The sequence below is a fragment of the Pocillopora verrucosa genome, chromosome 6, assembly GCF_036669915.1.
Source record: "Pocillopora verrucosa isolate sample1 chromosome 6, ASM3666991v2, whole genome shotgun sequence".
In the NCBI taxonomy this organism is placed as follows: Eukaryota; Metazoa; Cnidaria; class Anthozoa; order Scleractinia; family Pocilloporidae; genus Pocillopora; species Pocillopora verrucosa.
The window spans coordinates 1,962,137-1,978,575 of NC_089317.1; the positions used below are offsets into that span (position 1 = coordinate 1,962,137).

General features: G+C 34.6%; 2 protein-coding genes across 2 annotated transcripts; one reads left to right on the plus strand and one right to left on the minus strand.

Moving 5' to 3' along the window:
• Nucleotides 1–108: 108 nt before the first annotated feature.
• Nucleotides 109–7,188, plus strand: LOC131780159 (uncharacterized). The gene is made up of 7 exons (XM_059096778.2): nt 109–1,134; nt 2,755–2,958; nt 3,380–3,456; nt 4,040–4,121; nt 4,802–5,160; nt 5,523–5,610; nt 6,160–7,188. The coding sequence occupies exons 1-7, from the start codon at nt 294–296 to the stop codon at nt 6,327–6,329; spliced, it is 1,821 nt and encodes a 606-aa protein (XP_058952761.2). The 5' UTR covers nt 109–293; the 3' UTR covers nt 6,330–7,188.
• Nucleotides 7,189–7,686: 498 nt separating this feature from the next.
• Nucleotides 7,687–15,705, minus strand: LOC131780162 (AMMECR1-like protein). The gene is made up of 5 exons (XM_059096781.2): nt 15,461–15,705; nt 12,479–12,589; nt 11,634–11,748; nt 10,957–11,047; nt 7,687–10,493 (listed from the first exon to the last, which is right to left on the minus strand). Exons 1-5 carry the CDS (start codon nt 15,679–15,681, stop codon nt 10,333–10,335), a joined length of 699 nt encoding a protein of 232 aa, XP_058952764.1. The 5' UTR covers nt 15,682–15,705; the 3' UTR covers nt 7,687–10,332.
• Between the last annotated feature and the right edge of the window lie 734 nt (nt 15,706–16,439).

Consider the following 16,439-nt stretch of genomic DNA (forward strand, 5'->3'; position numbering starts at 1 on the left):
CAAGGACAACTCTTAGAAAAGGAGTCAAGAACACTTAATTGATATCAGTCTGAGATATTTTCTGAAAAGGAATAAGTTTCTTCGTAGTATTATCGATCATATGCTCGAAAATATTGCAGTGTTTTTGCCGAACCTTGGACTCGCTCGTACACTCTATTTGAGAGACTGGGCTCCACTTTCTCCTAACCAAAACAGTGATACGGCTCTTCTGTTGTGATCAGAAGCCAGGCCCTAGAAGAAAGTTGGTATTGAAGTTTAGCTGCCGTAAGAGCCTCTTTTACAGCAAAATCACAATGAAACTCTTCCTGCTTATCTCTTTGCTACTTGGCGTATGTCCACACTTGGCAGAAAGTTCAGGATCTTGGACATACCGCGACCCGGAGGGGCCTAACACGTGGAAACACCACTTCGAGGATTGCGGAGGTCATGAACAGTCTCCGATAAACATTGTACCAAAAGATACTCTTTTCGAACCGGGGCTTGCCGACCTCGTTGTCAACTACGAGAACAATGTTTCTGCTAAGCTATTCAATAATGGACATACCGTTCAGGCGACTTTTTTAACCGGCAAGTCCGATATTTCCGGTGGAAATCTGACTTCGCGTTTTCGCGCTCTACAAATGCATTTTCACTGGGGCAACAAGAATTCGCGCGGTTCAGAGCATCAGGTCGGTGGAAGAAAATTTCCCTTGGAAATACATATTGTACACTACAATGCGGAAAAGTACCTTAGCGCATCGGAGGCTCTGAAGAAGGGAGATGGCTTAGCAGTTTTGGGAATATTGGTCGAACTTCAGGCTCAAGACAACCCGGTTTTCAGTGGGATAGTGGATAACCTTGAGAAAGTTCGTTTTAAAGACAACGAAATAATTTTGCCTTATCTTCAGCCTTTTTCATTCTTACCATACGACATTGCTCAATATTACACTTATAGAGGCTCGCTTACTACTCCTGGATGTTATGAAAGTGTGCAGTGGTTTGTGTTCAATCACACTTTTCCTATATCACAAGTTCAACTGGATAAATTCAGAGATCTTTTTGACGGTGTAAAACAAAACACAAAGAAATTGCCCTTGGGCGACAATTATAGACCCGTCCAGCCTCTACATGCGAGATCTGTCATCCGAAGCTTCAGTAAGTATGATTAATTAAACTTGTTTTTATATTTCATTCATTGTTCACAATGTAAACAATATCTTGTGCTCAATACGAGACAGTTGCAAACAAAGCCATTACGGTTGCGTTATTTTGAATGGCGTTATCAATATATCTAGAGCGTTTGAATTTAAATTTATCGCATCCAAATATTCCCTTACACAAAAGTTCCTTTTATTCCTCGTATTGCAGCGACAAATTACTCGTTTTAGATCGCATGATGATTATGTCAACAAGGTTAACTGTATGCTAATTAAAAAGCAATTAGTGTGTATGGCACCGTTAACAAATTGATATCTTCAAATCGGGTTTTAAAATGTTCTGATATCAACATCACAAAACTTAAACAAAAACGTTCTTAGGTTTTTTTGTAATTTCTTTCAAACATTACAAGCTCATCATTTTCCTAACCACATTGATTAGTGCTATTGAAACAAAATCGACAAAATCGAGATGATTTTGGAGCCCTACACGAAATCATTTGGTTTTTCAGTATTTGTGTACAGTATGAAACAATAAAATGTCTTGTCATAGTTCTGATATACTATTGTTGAAAGTACATTCTGATCATAAATATTTATTTAGAGGAAATTTTTAAGCAACTCAGATCAAAATAAAGTAGCAAGAAATTTGTCAATGAAATCCAAATTTAACATTAATAGTGACTGACATCTCATTTCTGCAGAAGCGGAAAAGGAACAATCCAAAAATATTTTGAAAATTGGAAAAAACACTTAGAATCAATATCTCCTAGACAAATCACTTTGGAAAAGTTTTTCAAATTGAGAAAATAATTTCAAGTCCTGGTTTAATTCATAGATCCACAAGTGACTCATGAAAATTGAAAATAATTTACAGTCCCAGAATCTTTCCAAAATCCAGAAAATTTTTGCAAATTGAGAAAAATATTTTGTCACGTGACACTTGTGCCAGTAGTCAACTCTTTGTCACGATACAGCACATCGTGTTGCACCAGGTTGCACTGGGTCAACTTGGAGTCACTATGCGAATGGACTACACTGTACCAAGTGTATTGAGATGTTCTACCACAAATGTGGAAAAGAATTTGTGAGAGCAGTGAGCTACTCTGCCATCCATGTGGCACTTTAAAGAGACCCAAACAGAAAAATGTGTTATACAGTTCGTCAGATGAGAGATCTGCCATAATAATTGAACAGTACTTTAAAAGAGGATTTCGTTATGAAACTATTGTTCAGTTTTAAGAAAAAGAAGTGATGAAGGGCCTTCAATTTCATGTCTAATTATCTCCTGCATTGCATGCTCTAAATGGACTCCATTTCTCCTTCCCAACCTATATTCACACAGTTTTCTCTTTAGAGTCCTCAGGTTCATAGAAATATCATGGTATTTTTCTAAAAACTGAACAACACAAGCCTTGAAAATCTTTTCTGTGTGATATTTACTGGATCAGACACAGTATTTGGTGTTGAATATGAAATATAATCTAAAACTGGAAATTGTTTTGAAAGATGACTGATTTGAATTTCAGTTTTACCAAGAATCTTTCCAAAAAATTATCAAGTATACAGCAGTAATTGTTTGTTTCCTCAAGGTGATTTTTTTCTATTTGTTCCACAGAGCGCCCTCCATTTCCATGTGGCAAGACATCAAATAACACTTTGGATTGCTTGGGATTCGCTGATGACAAGGCAGTATTTTATGAAGCGACAGTCAATATGTGCACTCAGCCAGCCACAGTAACCTTAAGAGTTTCTCAACCAGAGATCAATTTTAATTATGTTGGAACTTTTTACAAAAGTGTCAACCCCCCTATGCAAATAGGTGTGTATAACAATGAATTGGTCTTCAGTTTTTTTCCTTAACTTTTACTGTTACAATTAGTCAGAGCTGTGATAAATAGCTAATGCTAGTGTGGCTGAATAAATCTCTATCCAGCAGATAAGTGTTAACAAAATGTACTGGGCTATCCACTGGATAGAGATTTATCCAGTGGATCATGTTATTCACCCTTGAAACAACTGGAGCCTGATCTTTACTGGCAAATGCCTTTTTATGGCTGGCTAGTGAGAAATTTCTGGCAAACACTATTACAGTATATATATCTTACATAACAGAATGAAGTAGTCCATCATAATAACATTGTGAATCATGAGCAAATGGTTTCTGCTGCTAATAGTAATGATCAGATTTTCTGAATTTGTCACCACATTTTGTTTTGTTTTTTGTTGTTGTTGTTTTTCAGGAGATCTTGATTATGCATTCAGCGTGGAAATGCATACTGACCTAAGTCAGAAAAATGAGGAAACTTTGCGTCTCTCAGTAAGATTTAGATTTTTACTCTCTGTTGAATTTTTGTTCATTTCTGCTATATAATCGTGATAATAATACAAGCAGGAGAAACATAATATAAATCATTTCATTGAGAAGAAGTTTTTTCAATACATTTAAACACAATGCACTGTGGTGCATGGATTTATTTGTCTTAAGATTTAATAACAATACTCACAAAGTCTTTTATATACTGTCAGTAATTTTTGGTGGTTTACCCCATAGGTGGCCCAAGCTTGCACAATAACCCTCTGTTAATTTACAAATGTGCTTGTTATTGTACAATGAGCAAAATAAAAGGATTTTTATGGGAATTATTGATCAAACTCTTGAACTTAAAAATCTATTATTGCTGGTTTTGAATAAAAGTAAACTTACCTTACTTATTAATAAGTGGTTCTTCATTTGTATTGTGTAAGTTTTCTAAGCTGATTTAGGACTGTTCAGCTTAGTGGTAGTTCATCTGCTTTGCCCTCTTTGTATTATATAGAGGGTACAGCAAACAGATAGATAGATAGATTTAAATACAAACATATAAAATTTATTATTTGAATTTTATCACATCTCTGTATAGATTATTCAAGTACATCCACTGTCGACAAAGTACAGAGAAGAACTGGTAACTGCAAGTTTCAAGGAAGAAATTTGTCAATTGGGTAGTTATGTTTTTCTCTCATTTTGTTTGACAGATTATTATGACAACTGTGTTTGCTTATTTGCCAACCCTTTAACTCCCAGACTCAAGTGATTAAAATATGACTTCTCCCCAGAATATCCATACATTATCTAACAAGCAGGTAATAAGAATACTCAAACTTATCAGGTGAAAGTTGTTACCCTGATCTAGCACCGAATTCTTGCAGCTATTTTACCAGGAAATGTGTAGCAGCTAGAGGGGAGAATTGACATTCAGATCATTGGGAGTTAAAGGGTTAAATGAATGATTAAGATTGCTTAAGATCAGGATTATATCAAAATCTGAGCTAATGTTTACCAATAGTATTTATAAGACATTTGAATATGCCATGAGATTTTCTGCCATGACACTCATGGCAATTTTTTTTTGTTCGACCAATTTTGCATACTGGTGATAATCAACCCAATTTGTAACTGATAGATTGATTACAGATTGACATGATTGACTTGTAACTTCTCAATACAATATACACTGTATAGTACATTTACTAGCCAACAGGTTATGAGATTGGACACCTTTTCAACTGGAGGTTATTATCTGATATAACATCAAATTCGCCATACTGATTCTCAGAAAAGAATGAAGAAGCTAGAAGGGAGAATTTCAAATTAAATCTTGCATTGTTCTGACCTTTTGCAGGAAGTTGTTCTCTTATGGAGGAGGATGGATCTTCCTGCAACAAACATTGGTGTGAGCACATTCCTATTGGCATTGGCAAAGATACCCATTTCATTGGCGTGTCTTCCACCTTCCATGACATGTCAACTGACAATCCTTCAGTTAATGTTAATTTTTATCGCAACGAGTCTGGGAAATGGCATCGTACTGCCTCAGAAAAATTTACCAATGATGATGAAAAGAGGGTTCACTTATTTGGGACATTTGTGACCAGTAAGGAGCATGCAAGGAAGCGAAGAATGGCTGGAGGATCTGAAGAGTGGGAGTTTGTAACCTTCAAAGCCAAGATTGGCAAAATGGCAGATAAAGTTTCTTACCAGGTTGGTGTACTTACATAATTGTAGGATTTCTGAAGAATATCCAGAAATTCTCGATAGAAAATTGAATGTTTTGTGTCAGTTCATTTGGAACATTTTGTGAATTGTTGGCCATTGGTGAGCTGATTATACACTTTCTAATTCTGTTCTGTTTGGTTTTTTTTCATGGATTTGCTAAGTCATGACTCTTTACTTCCTGCAATACTTATAAAAAACAAATTTGACTCCTGCTTTGCAGTCATCTAATTTCTTCCAGCACTTGACATACAAAACTGAATTGGACTCCACTCTGTACAACTACCAATACTTATTAATATGATAATTTTTAACTGATGATGTCACTCATAAAATTTTTTCTCTGTCAGCTGTTTATGGTGCCCTCTGAGAGACTATATCACAAAGTTATAAAGGACGAATTCTCACTGGACTGTGAAAAGCATTACCCAACTCCAAGTGAGTCATCATGTCTATTCATGTATTAATAAAAAAAATTTGAAGGGTAAATGATCACATTGTTAAAGGATTATTTTTTCACAAAATATCACTTCCAGTTTGAAACATTTTTATATTAATCTGATGTACCACTGCTAGGTGCCTCCATTTTCTTGCATCATTTGGACAGTTTTTCAACAAAGTTCGGAAAACTACACAACACAAGATAAAGCAAAGCAAATCAAGCTGCATTTTCTTGAAAATAAGCAAATTTAACCCTCAAACCTCTAAAACGTGATTTGAAATTTTCCACTTGACCTCTTTACTGTTCCATCAAATAACATCCCCTTGTTGATATATTTGTCATTTTGATTACCTTTTGTTTGATAACATATTTATGTGATGTTGTATGGGGATTAGCTATTAGGGTTAGTCACTTCTGAAAGTAGAATGGGTTAACAAAACAGTCAGGGGGGTCATTAGCCTGTTCCAGGTGCTCTAATTTATGTATTTATCTGTTTGTTTGTTATGTTTATTTACTGACTGTGTGTTTACACTGTTTATCAACAGCTACATTGGACTACAAAAGTAAGATTGCTATTGTGGCATCAGTGGTGTCAATGGTGGCATTACTTGCAGGTGGTACTCTGGCCATGTTTTACTGTAAGAGGAAAGATTTGAGGCGTGGCAGCCGCCATAGGCCTGCACTGATCGAAGAAATGGATGATAATAGATTGTGAACTTAGTGATGAAATCTGATGGTGCTGGGATTGGAAAAGGTCATCAACTATTATTGTAAATTCAATCTTTAAGTGTGTCTGTTAACTTAGTTTAAAACAGTTGTTCATGCCCAGCTGCTGGGCACTGTTTTTGTTTTTTATTTTTTTTAACTTAGAATAATTTATCTATTAAATTACCTTTGGAAAGGAAGGAAATTAAATCTGGACAGGCCTGTTTTTTTTTTTTAAACTTGGAATAATTAATTTATTAAATAACCTTTGGACAAGATGGAATTTAATTCTGAACAGGCCTGTTTTTTTCTCTTTGAAACTTTGAATAATTAATTTATTAAATAACCTTTGGAAAATATGGAAATTAATTCTGGACAGACAGGCCTGTTTTTCTTTTTTTAAAAACTCGGAATAATTTATTTATTAATTAAATAACCTTTGGAAAGGATGGAAATTAATTCTGGACACTATTTATACTTCTCCAGTTTGTTTATCGGCTAATTTAAATATTCTGCTTTGAAAGTTTCTTGTAAATATTGATTAATTCACAAAATGAAATATGTGGAAGGTAAAGTAAAAATGGTTAATTGTAACAGCTTGTTGTGGTGTGATAATAGTTAAAATTGTGTCACTGAGGTAAGATCTGTTTTACAGGTACAGAATTTGTAAGTTAAGGGTATTTGTCTGTAAGTGTGAGTAGTAGAATAAATACAACTTGTTGGAGTGAATTAGCCAGTATTATATAGTATCATCTTCAATCTTTTTGTCTCTTATAACGAAAGACAACCTTTTCACTTTCCTCAGGGATTGTATAGGTCCTGCGCAACCTGGAATGTCCTGGAATTTTATTTTGACATTTCCTGGAAAATTGCTAAAAGTCCTTGAAAGTCTTGAAAATCTGCTTAACTCAAGCAATAAAGTTTTCAGAATTTATGTTATAAGAAATGTATGTAGACCACAGGGAGAATTGATTTTGAAATCTTGGGCATAAAAGTGTTAAAGGTGAAATCTGGGCTCCTGGAAAAATCTATCAGAGTCCTAGAAAAGTTCTCGAGATTTGTCTCTGAAAAAGGGTACAAACCATGCTCTAGCTGGCTCATAGCTTACAGCCCTCATATGGGGACTGTTTTCATGTTTTTTCAATTAACTGTTCCTATTCGATTTTCTGAGGTTTTTGGACCAGATCTCAACATGATCTGATAATTCCAGAAATCAACTGCAGGAAGAAAATGTTTTAAAATGACCTTACTATTTATTTTCTGATTGAATTTGACTTTAAAAGAAATGGAAGATGAACATCCATCTTTTTGATGTGTTTACAATGAGCTACACTTCTGACGTTATTTAGTCAGGAAAAAAATCAAAGCACATCAAGAACACCTTTATTTCAATTTTTAATATTAGAAGAAAGAACAGCAGAGTCAAGAGCAAACATTTGAAATAAATGACAAAAAAGTGAATACTAGTCAACAGCAAAGGGTAAAAGCAAATAACAAAATGATAAATTACAAGGGAAAGACAAAATTTGTGGGAAAAAGAGAAAATGTTCTTAAGCGTCACAGAGAGGGGCCAGATGCAGCATTATTTCAGGTAAACCGTCATTTTTTCCCCTTTGACGAAACTAGCAAAAGTAAGTCTGATTTCCTACATACATAGCTGTTTTATGTGAGTTTCGAGCAACAGATTTGGGAAGTCTGTCTATCATCAAGTTTACCGCAACTCTCTCATTTTCAGTTTTCATGTGTAGGATTCATTTTAAAACTAAATTGGTAAGTTAATAAATAAAATATCCTAAAATTGGTTGATCTAGCCCCTTTGATTGGAATTTCCAGGGAAAAAAGAAAGAATATCCAATAATTCTAGTGATGTTTGGGAAAAATTACTTAGAATTAAAGACTGGAAACATCAAAACTTTTCCTAACAGTAACAAAACAGTGAGACTTTGTTGCTGTTTACAATACAGTACTAGCCACAAAAAATAAAGGATTGATGTTGCCACAATGAATTTCCAACAATACCCAGGTGAAGGTAAATGCTCAAACAAGAAATTACCTAAAAAATTATAGTAACCAAGCAATTTGGCAATTAAAAAAGGAAACAGAAACAATCTAGTATTATCTGCCATGGCTCTTGCCACCCTTACAGACGTTTCCCTTCCCTCACACTTTCTTCATTCCTTGTTCCCTAGTCTCACTATCAATTCCCAATTCTTTGTGTCCAAAATAAATGGAAAGCTTCACAGATAATAACAGCTGGTTGTAGAATTCGAAAAAAATATTAATTAATAATACAAAATTTTTCATGCAAACATTAACTATTGATATTAAGTACCACACTGTGGTAATGTAACTCAATGAAACACAATTTTCAATTTGTAGCACTAACTATGAAATACAGATGTTGTCCTAACTACATTGTAGTCTTAGTACATACCAAAAGATAAATTCTGAGATGTTTGAGAGAGCAGTAAAATATAAATTGAAAAAAAAATTTCTGAAAAACAGAAAGTTGTCAAAACTAACTTATATTTGGTGGTAAATACACCTGTCTGAGAGACGAGAACAGGTTGACCCCTAAATTGCATGCTCGCACAAAAAAATGTGACTCCCTCAATCAAAATGCTGACAAACCTCAGAAGAACGACAGTCAATTCCCTCGTAAGTGAACACCCTCAGAAATTGGAAAAAAGTGTCAGTTATTAGAACTGTTTGCCTACAGGAATTATTCTCATAAGCAAACATCAGAAATATAGGGTGGATTTCCTCTTAGGAGGGAGTTTTATGGTGGACTCTCAAGTTAATGACAAATAAATCAACAGCTTGCTTTTCTGCAGACAAATGGAGATTTGACAAACGAATCTCAAGGTCATATTTTTGTTGATGTGCAAGCTAAAGACAAATTTTATCGCCAAGAATCAATAATGCATGGGGTGTCTGCTTATGAGAGTGTAAACAAAAGAAAAAAACAAATTTTCGCTTAAATAGTGTCTGAAAGTGTTCTCCTTTTCAGGTGGTAACTGGTAACACTTACCACCTTTAGTACCTCTTATTACCGTTTTAAACAGCTTGGAATTCTTGAAAATTCAACAGGTAAAAGGATTGCTTTACTGGTTTGAAAATTTGTTTTACCTGTCATGTGTAAAATAAGGGAGAACACTGGTCTGAGTCCGCTTATGAGTTAGTGTCTGTCTATGGGAATGTGCAAATACAGAGTTTGACTGAGAGACAAAAATGGGAATTGAAAATGTGTCAGTGAGTAAAACTGTCCACTTACAAGAGTGTTCCTTAAGTGAGAGTTGACTGTATTAATGAGAACTATATCTGTAGTGGAGGTACTTGACACTGCCAAGTAAAAAAAATATCAAGTCATCCTGTAACTTAAAGAGTTAAAAAAAGTCATCAAACCTTTCTGTTGTATTAGAACAAAGGTGTGCTTCTGAGTGATTGGAGTAATTGAAAAACATTTCTATTTGATTGTTGACATATGAACATGTTTCACCAAAATGGTTTTATGCAGCTTAGTCATATTTGAGGGAGCAAAAATTGTAAGAGAGAAGATGCTATAACTAATTTAAAATTCATAATCATTACTAAATATAATTAAATTTAACAAACAAAAAAATCAACTCAGGTCTTTCTGAGGAGTTTTGTTGAAATCATAAACATTTGATAAAAGATTTTGGTTATCTTTTCACCCTTGCAGTTCTACCTTTGTTATAAGACTAGTGAAAAGGTTTTGAAGTGTAATAGATTGAATTGCAATGTGATTCCCACACAAAACAAGCTTTGCAAGCCATGCAGCTCTCTGATTACCATTTTCAAAACATCCATTGACTCTGAGACTTGAAAACAACAAAAAGAGAGCTGCACTGCTTCCCATGACGCTGGCCGTGTCAATAAATATACATATAATATAACAAGGAGTTAATTAATAATTATAATTATTAACATCTTTGAAAATGGTATTCACAGATCTAGTTGCCTACATTTGTTAGACCTAGACTAAACAGTTGTCATGTACATTGTTTGGAGGCAAGATATTCCTTATAATCTACAGTGACTTTTTCACTCTGATAACGAGTCACTTTGATTGAGTTGCGAACATCTTGGGTGATGGTTCCTTTGAAGCCACCTTTCCTCAGGAGAGAATCAATGGTCTCGATTTGATTCCAACCTAAAATGGACAGTCACACATTCACATGCATTAATCCTTTAACACCCAAGATCTCATTAGTAATTCTCCTTACCGTTTGCCAAATGATTCTCATTATGTTAATTTGGAGAATTTAGTATTGGATCAATTAGTTATCCCACAAATGATATTTTTCTCAATTCTCATTACTTGCCTGCATGATATTGTATGGAGAAATTCTGTCTTGGTCACTCATGATCAAATATACTTAAAATGGATCAATGTCAGTACCTAAGCAACTATGCGCCCACCCCTCCCCTAACCAAACATTAACCCCAACTTGTTATGAGTCGACTGTTGTACAGTTTGGGGAGGGGTAGGTGCATAGTTGCCCTAACTTGAGTGACAGAAAAATTGTTATAGTTTCTGATAATTTTTAATAATCCTGATTTTCTATCACAACCACACTCGAAAAGAATAATATTTTATGCTTAACACACAGTACCTTGTTCTTTAGCAACCTCTGGAAGGTAAGTAGCAGTTCTTTTGTGACCTTTGTCATTATAAAATTCTATCCGTATACCATGAACACCAATCTATGAAGAAATTAAAATGCATCACTGGGTCAGCTAACATAACATGACATTAGAAATCAAAGCATTTGACCAGTTCATTGGAGCTCTACAGCTGCATATAGATTATTTAAAAATTTACCACATGTACTCTTGGACAGATTCAATAGACACCAAAACTTTCTCTTTCCCTCTCAATGCTGATGTACTTGGCTAACAATCCAAAGAACAATTGATCATGGAATAAAAAAACAGCAACATGGAAAGAGACAGAGAACAGCTAGTGATGACCAGTGCAGTCCTTTCATTTTAGGACTGTACAATGACATTTATTCTGTGCTGCATTAACAAATTGTGCTGACATCAAACTGAGTTTTTCATCAAGTTGACTCATTATTTACTTTGATCTCCATTTTTGAAAGACAATTGATATATGCAATGAAAGATCTAAAACAAGAGACTGAAACACTTCTTTCATTTTTTCCCAAGCTCTTAAATAGACAAGTTCACACATCCATAAAAACTCAAATATACAGCATTTAAATGATTGCATAACAAGTCTGTAATCTAATGCAGCCAAGAGTATATCTATAATACATTTTATACCAACCTCCCAGTCTAAACAATTGACATTTTCTTCAAAATTAGTCAACACAGACACAGAACAGAAGAGGTATGCTAGTTCATCTTTGGTGACTGGGGAAAATCGGCTATCTCTTAAAGCACTGTAAAAGAAAAAAAACATATCTTTGAGAATCTAAAGAATAGAAAACACAGCTGTCAGATGAAGACATTTAAAACAATCCATTAAAGAAAAATCTAACTTTGCAACAAGAGATCAGCTGGGTTTAAGTGTCTCCTTTACAAAAAAATAAAGTGTTACTAAAAGTAAACAAAATAATGTATGTTGTTATACATATATGTTAACTACACAGATGTATACACAGGGTAGTCAGATGTGCATATTCTACTTTTTTGTACACACAGTCTTAAAAAAAATGTGCTACTCATCTGCCTTTGTTATTCAGTGCTAGAAGTTTTCTTTGCATTACATTGTTGTGTAAAACAAAGAACTTTTAGGTTTTGAAATCAAACAAAACTTCTCCCACAAACAATAAGTCAACATAAATAAAATTTTAAGGAGCAATGGTGAAAGAAACAGCACCTTGGCAAATGTATAGAGTACAGTGTGAAGAATATGAATACTCATGTTAGGGTGGAAAGGGTTAATCTCCTGATTGTGAAGCAAATTCTTCTTGTAAGTAGCATAAGGGGTTGACGACCAGAAGTACATGGAACTACTGTAACTTGTCACTTCTCTCACAGTTTTTGATACAAGTCCAAATTAAATTCTCCTCACAAAGTTGAAAGAAATCATAAAGCAACTACAAGGGAGAAATTATAATTAGATCATGCAAGTTTTTATTAGTTCTTAAGTTAAAAATTAATTCCTACCTGGAAAGGGTGTATTCTCTAAGACCTTTGTGAAGTCGCATTGCGGTAAATGTTCCTATACAACCCCGTAGTCGGTGATCTTGGCCAATCTTCCAAGTGACAAAGAGGGGACTAAAAACAGAGAAAGAGAGACAATAATGTCATTAATTGTGGATACAAACACAGGGAATGGCCTGTAATAGTAAGGATTTGCTATATCATTATGAGAACTATTTAAACAAGGCTTTTAGAATCATGAATCTCTAAACTCAACTTGGTAATCAACATAAAATGCTCGAGAGAGTTTATTCTAAAGCACAGCTTTGCAGGTTTTCTAAAATTTTGTAATTAGAAGCCACATGAAAAATTACATCTGAGTGACAAATGGGGTTAAATTTTGAAGAATTTTGTAGTTGGAAATTCTAAAAAATAATTGGCAGGTTCAGATTGAGCTGCTATATTTCAAGTCAATTCAAACTTACTAGCCTCTCACTATCTTAATTTCTTTTCCCTTCTGGGTCTCCTCACTGGTAAGACTATACAAATATGTTCAAATGCCTTCTTGGTTACCACTTTCCTGAGGCCCCTTTCTTCAAAAAGAGCCCCTCTTTTGAAAAAGGCCTCCCTGCTTGAAAAGGGCCCCCTGAACTAAAAGGCCTGTTGGGCCATCTTGAGGCAATCTCTAGAATAACCCTGTTCAAGTCAATACTGATACAAATTTAAGGCTTGCAAAAACAAAAACCCTATAGCACAAATTAATGACCAAAATGTTATTTCTCCTGACCAAATCAATACATAAAGAAATATATTTTTCATCTTGTCACAAGCATGGGACAAAGGAAACACTCTGAGTCCCCATGAGGAATCAAACCTCAGGCCTTCAGATTCCAAGCTCTGATGCTCTACCACTGAGCCACAGAGATTGTGGTGAGCAGGGGCCATTATGGATTTCAAACATGACACATGTCCTACTAACTGATAGGGTCAGCATTGTGGATAGCATTATGTTTGTGAATCTATCTATAAATTTTCCACAAAAAGGTGACAGGAAGATGTTGAGAACTTAGTCCAGTTCACGTGGGTTTTCTGAACTACACTAAATAAACAATCAGTAGAGTTGTTTGCCTAACTAATCACTTGCTGCACTTTTGCAGTATTACCAGTAAATCAGTGAAACAGATGGGCAAGAGCTACAGTATTATTGCATGAAAAAAGGACCCTTAAGTTTTAAGGATTTTATACTAGTTAGCACATTAATAATGTGACTGGTTGTTGCCAGGTGATAATCAGAAGAAGTCAATCAATTCCTCTAGCTTGAGAGTTCATTATCTCTTGATGGCTAGACTTATTCTAGACATCTGTCTCCGCGTAGTAGATACATGTACATTACTGTCACGCAACATGAAGTCTCTTGGACATAGAAATGAAATTATTAATTAAGGAATCTTGTTTGATTTTATAACCAATTTTAAGAGGTAAAATTGTAGGAAATCTGTGGTTGATGGTGCAGAAAAGTTTTATTTGGATCTTAGGAAATATAGGGTCAAATCAATCTGCCTCTAAAACTGTAATACAAAAATTGCTACATTGATGAACTTTGAACCTTTATACTAATATACATAAAAACAATTGTGGCTATAAGAATCAGCAAATTGCTTTTGACAAAAAATATGGGAATCTGAGAGAAAATTATCTAAATGAATTCCATCACTTTTTGTTCTAAGCTGTACTTATTTAATAGATATCAATGGGCTAAGCTTGGTAAGAATGAAAAAATAAAGATAAGTTTGAATGAAAATTTAACAATAGAATGAAAATCACCAACAAATACATAATTATTTTGCATACATCAACAGCAGATTTGTTTTTAAAAATTGAGAAAAAAATATATCTTGATACCATAACAAGAAGATGGCTCATTTTACAAGTCATGAATATTTTTTTATAATTCAGTTAGTTGATATCAAACTGTTGACAGTAACATATTAATTCCAAAAAATTTTTCCTACTTGGTCTATTGAGCAAGACAAAATTGGATTCATTGTGCATAGAAATCAATTTCTTAAACAAAGTGCCATAGAAACAGAGTACACAATTTTCAAATACTGTAAGTTTCACATTGATTGGGTTTTAAAGCAGATATATTTATTGTTCCGCGAGAGTCACCTTGGCAAAAACATAAACATCGCCTATCTGAAAATCTCTTTCAAACCAAGTTTAGCATGACCACATACATCTCAAACAATCCGGCAGTGAAAAACATTGCTAAAAATTTCAATTTGTTTTCAACCACGAGATCTGCACCAGTTTAAAAAGATTGAGCAACTAAATATATTTACACCAATGGCCAGATAATAAATATTAAGTTTAATAAGCCTGAACAAACTACAGCTGAAGCTAATGAAAAAAATTCATGTATACAATGAACTCAAATAAGGGCCTCCCGAATTACACCTACGTTGAATTTCGTCGATTTTGAACTGAGACGAAGGCTTGAACAATTCGCCTAAAATATTCCTTTCAAACGATGCTCGACCAATTCCTGGGAAATGTTACAGGTAACATGTCAAAAGAATGATATAATCTTGGAGGTTCAAACAATAACAATGCCAAAATCGGTCGACTAATTTGCATTTTGTATACTGTAGCTTCGGTTCAAGTCATGCAAAACTGCCTGTTTCAAGGTCACATAAATTTTTTTTTCACCGACCATTGAGGCACTAAGAAATGTTCTAATGGCCATACCGAATAGAGTCAGCGGGAAAGATTTCATTTAAGACCAAATTAGTGGTTGGTGAAGCGAACGTTCGGTCGCTAGATCGGCGTTTCTTTTCATGTACAATCTTTTGTTGCCAGGAACAGAGAAACCCCTGAACAAGAATACGGCCGTTTCTCATCCAAATCGCGTCTCACTGAGCTATATATTTCCCATGCGAAAATTAGCTAAGCTATCGCTACTGTACGATAAACTGCAAATAAACCAGGGAACCTTAATATACTTACAACTCATCGTTTGGGAAGTTTGGCCACGGCGCTTCTTGATGATGATATAAGCCTAGATGCATGGCTAAGATATCAAAGCAGTAGAAAGCCATTTCTTTAGTAACTATACGGTGTCTAAAGCTGTTCCTTGGGGCTACATCTTTGTTAGCATTTCGATAGTAGTTCATATCTTCGGCCTCCCGATCCGCCACAAGCAAGCTCTGACAGCAATAAAACGGCATGAAAGTGCAAAGTGATTCTTTGAAAATGAGCCAGCGAAAGAACTGCTCTGCGATTTTGTGTTATGTTCAAATCACACCGGAAATGTCGTCATTGACAATGCTAAAGAAAAAAACAGGAGAAAAGTTCCGGAAGTAAACTGAGGTAACCTGTTTCCGGTAACCGACAGTTCTTGAATTTTAAAGTAATAATTTTCGTGGATTTCCCTTGAAGATATTGGCTAAATTCACTAAATATGGATGCAGAGGTACCTCCTCTTTATGATTCATTTTCATATTTCTTTTTTCTTTCTTTTTTCAACTTTTGATATCTCAAGTTATTTATAATGATTTCAGCTTGGCAAATGAGGATTATACTTTCACAAAAACAAATGATGAATAATTCGTTTTTGGAAATTTGTGAGTTGTTTTTTTCAATCATGAAATATTTGGTTTCAGTTGTGGTAAGAAAAAATTGACAAAACAAAGGAAACAAACAGAAAAATAAAACCATTGAACAAGTGGTTTCAAAGTCTGCACAGGAGGAACAGCTGTTGAATAATTGGAAGGAAGCTTGAAAAAAAACGGTTTTTTGTTGTTTCCGAGAGGTAGATGGCAGCTGGAAGTTATGAGTTCTGTTCTTAAGCATTTATCATAAACCTTTTTTCAGTATTAATTACTTTAAAATGCTGAAAATGGGCATGAGTTTTCCAACTGATTGTTTAATGTAGAAGTGGGCAAGGAGCCAATGCATTCCCCTTCCAGTTCATTTTTGCCTCTCT

What these genes read in the sequence shown, in the direction of transcription:
- LOC131780159 (XM_059096778.2), top strand. Translation starts at nt 294, where the DNA reads ATGAAACTCTTCCTGCTTATCTCTTTGCTACTTGGCGTATGTCCACAC. An exon ending in ATCTGTCATCCGAAGCTTCA is followed by an intron (nt 1,135 to 2,754) that starts GTAAGTATGATT and finishes TTTGTTCCACAG; the next exon opens with AGCGCCCTCCATTTCCATGT. An exon ending in AAAGCATTACCCAACTCCAA is followed by an intron (nt 5,611 to 6,159) that starts GTGAGTCATCAT and finishes GTTTATCAACAG; the next exon opens with CTACATTGGACTACAAAAGT.
- LOC131780162 (XM_059096781.2), bottom strand. Translation starts at nt 15,681, where the DNA reads ATGCCGTTTTATTGCTGTCAGAGCTTGCTTGTGGCGGATCGGGAGGCC. An exon ending in AACTTCCCAAACGATGAGTT is followed by an intron (nt 12,590 to 15,460) that starts GTAAGTATATTA and finishes CTCTGTTTTTAG; the next exon opens with TCCCCTCTTTGTCACTTGGA. An exon ending in TCAATTGTTTAGACTGGGAG is followed by an intron (nt 11,048 to 11,633) that starts GTTGGTATAAAA and finishes ATTTCTTCATAG; the next exon opens with ATTGGTGTTCATGGTATACG.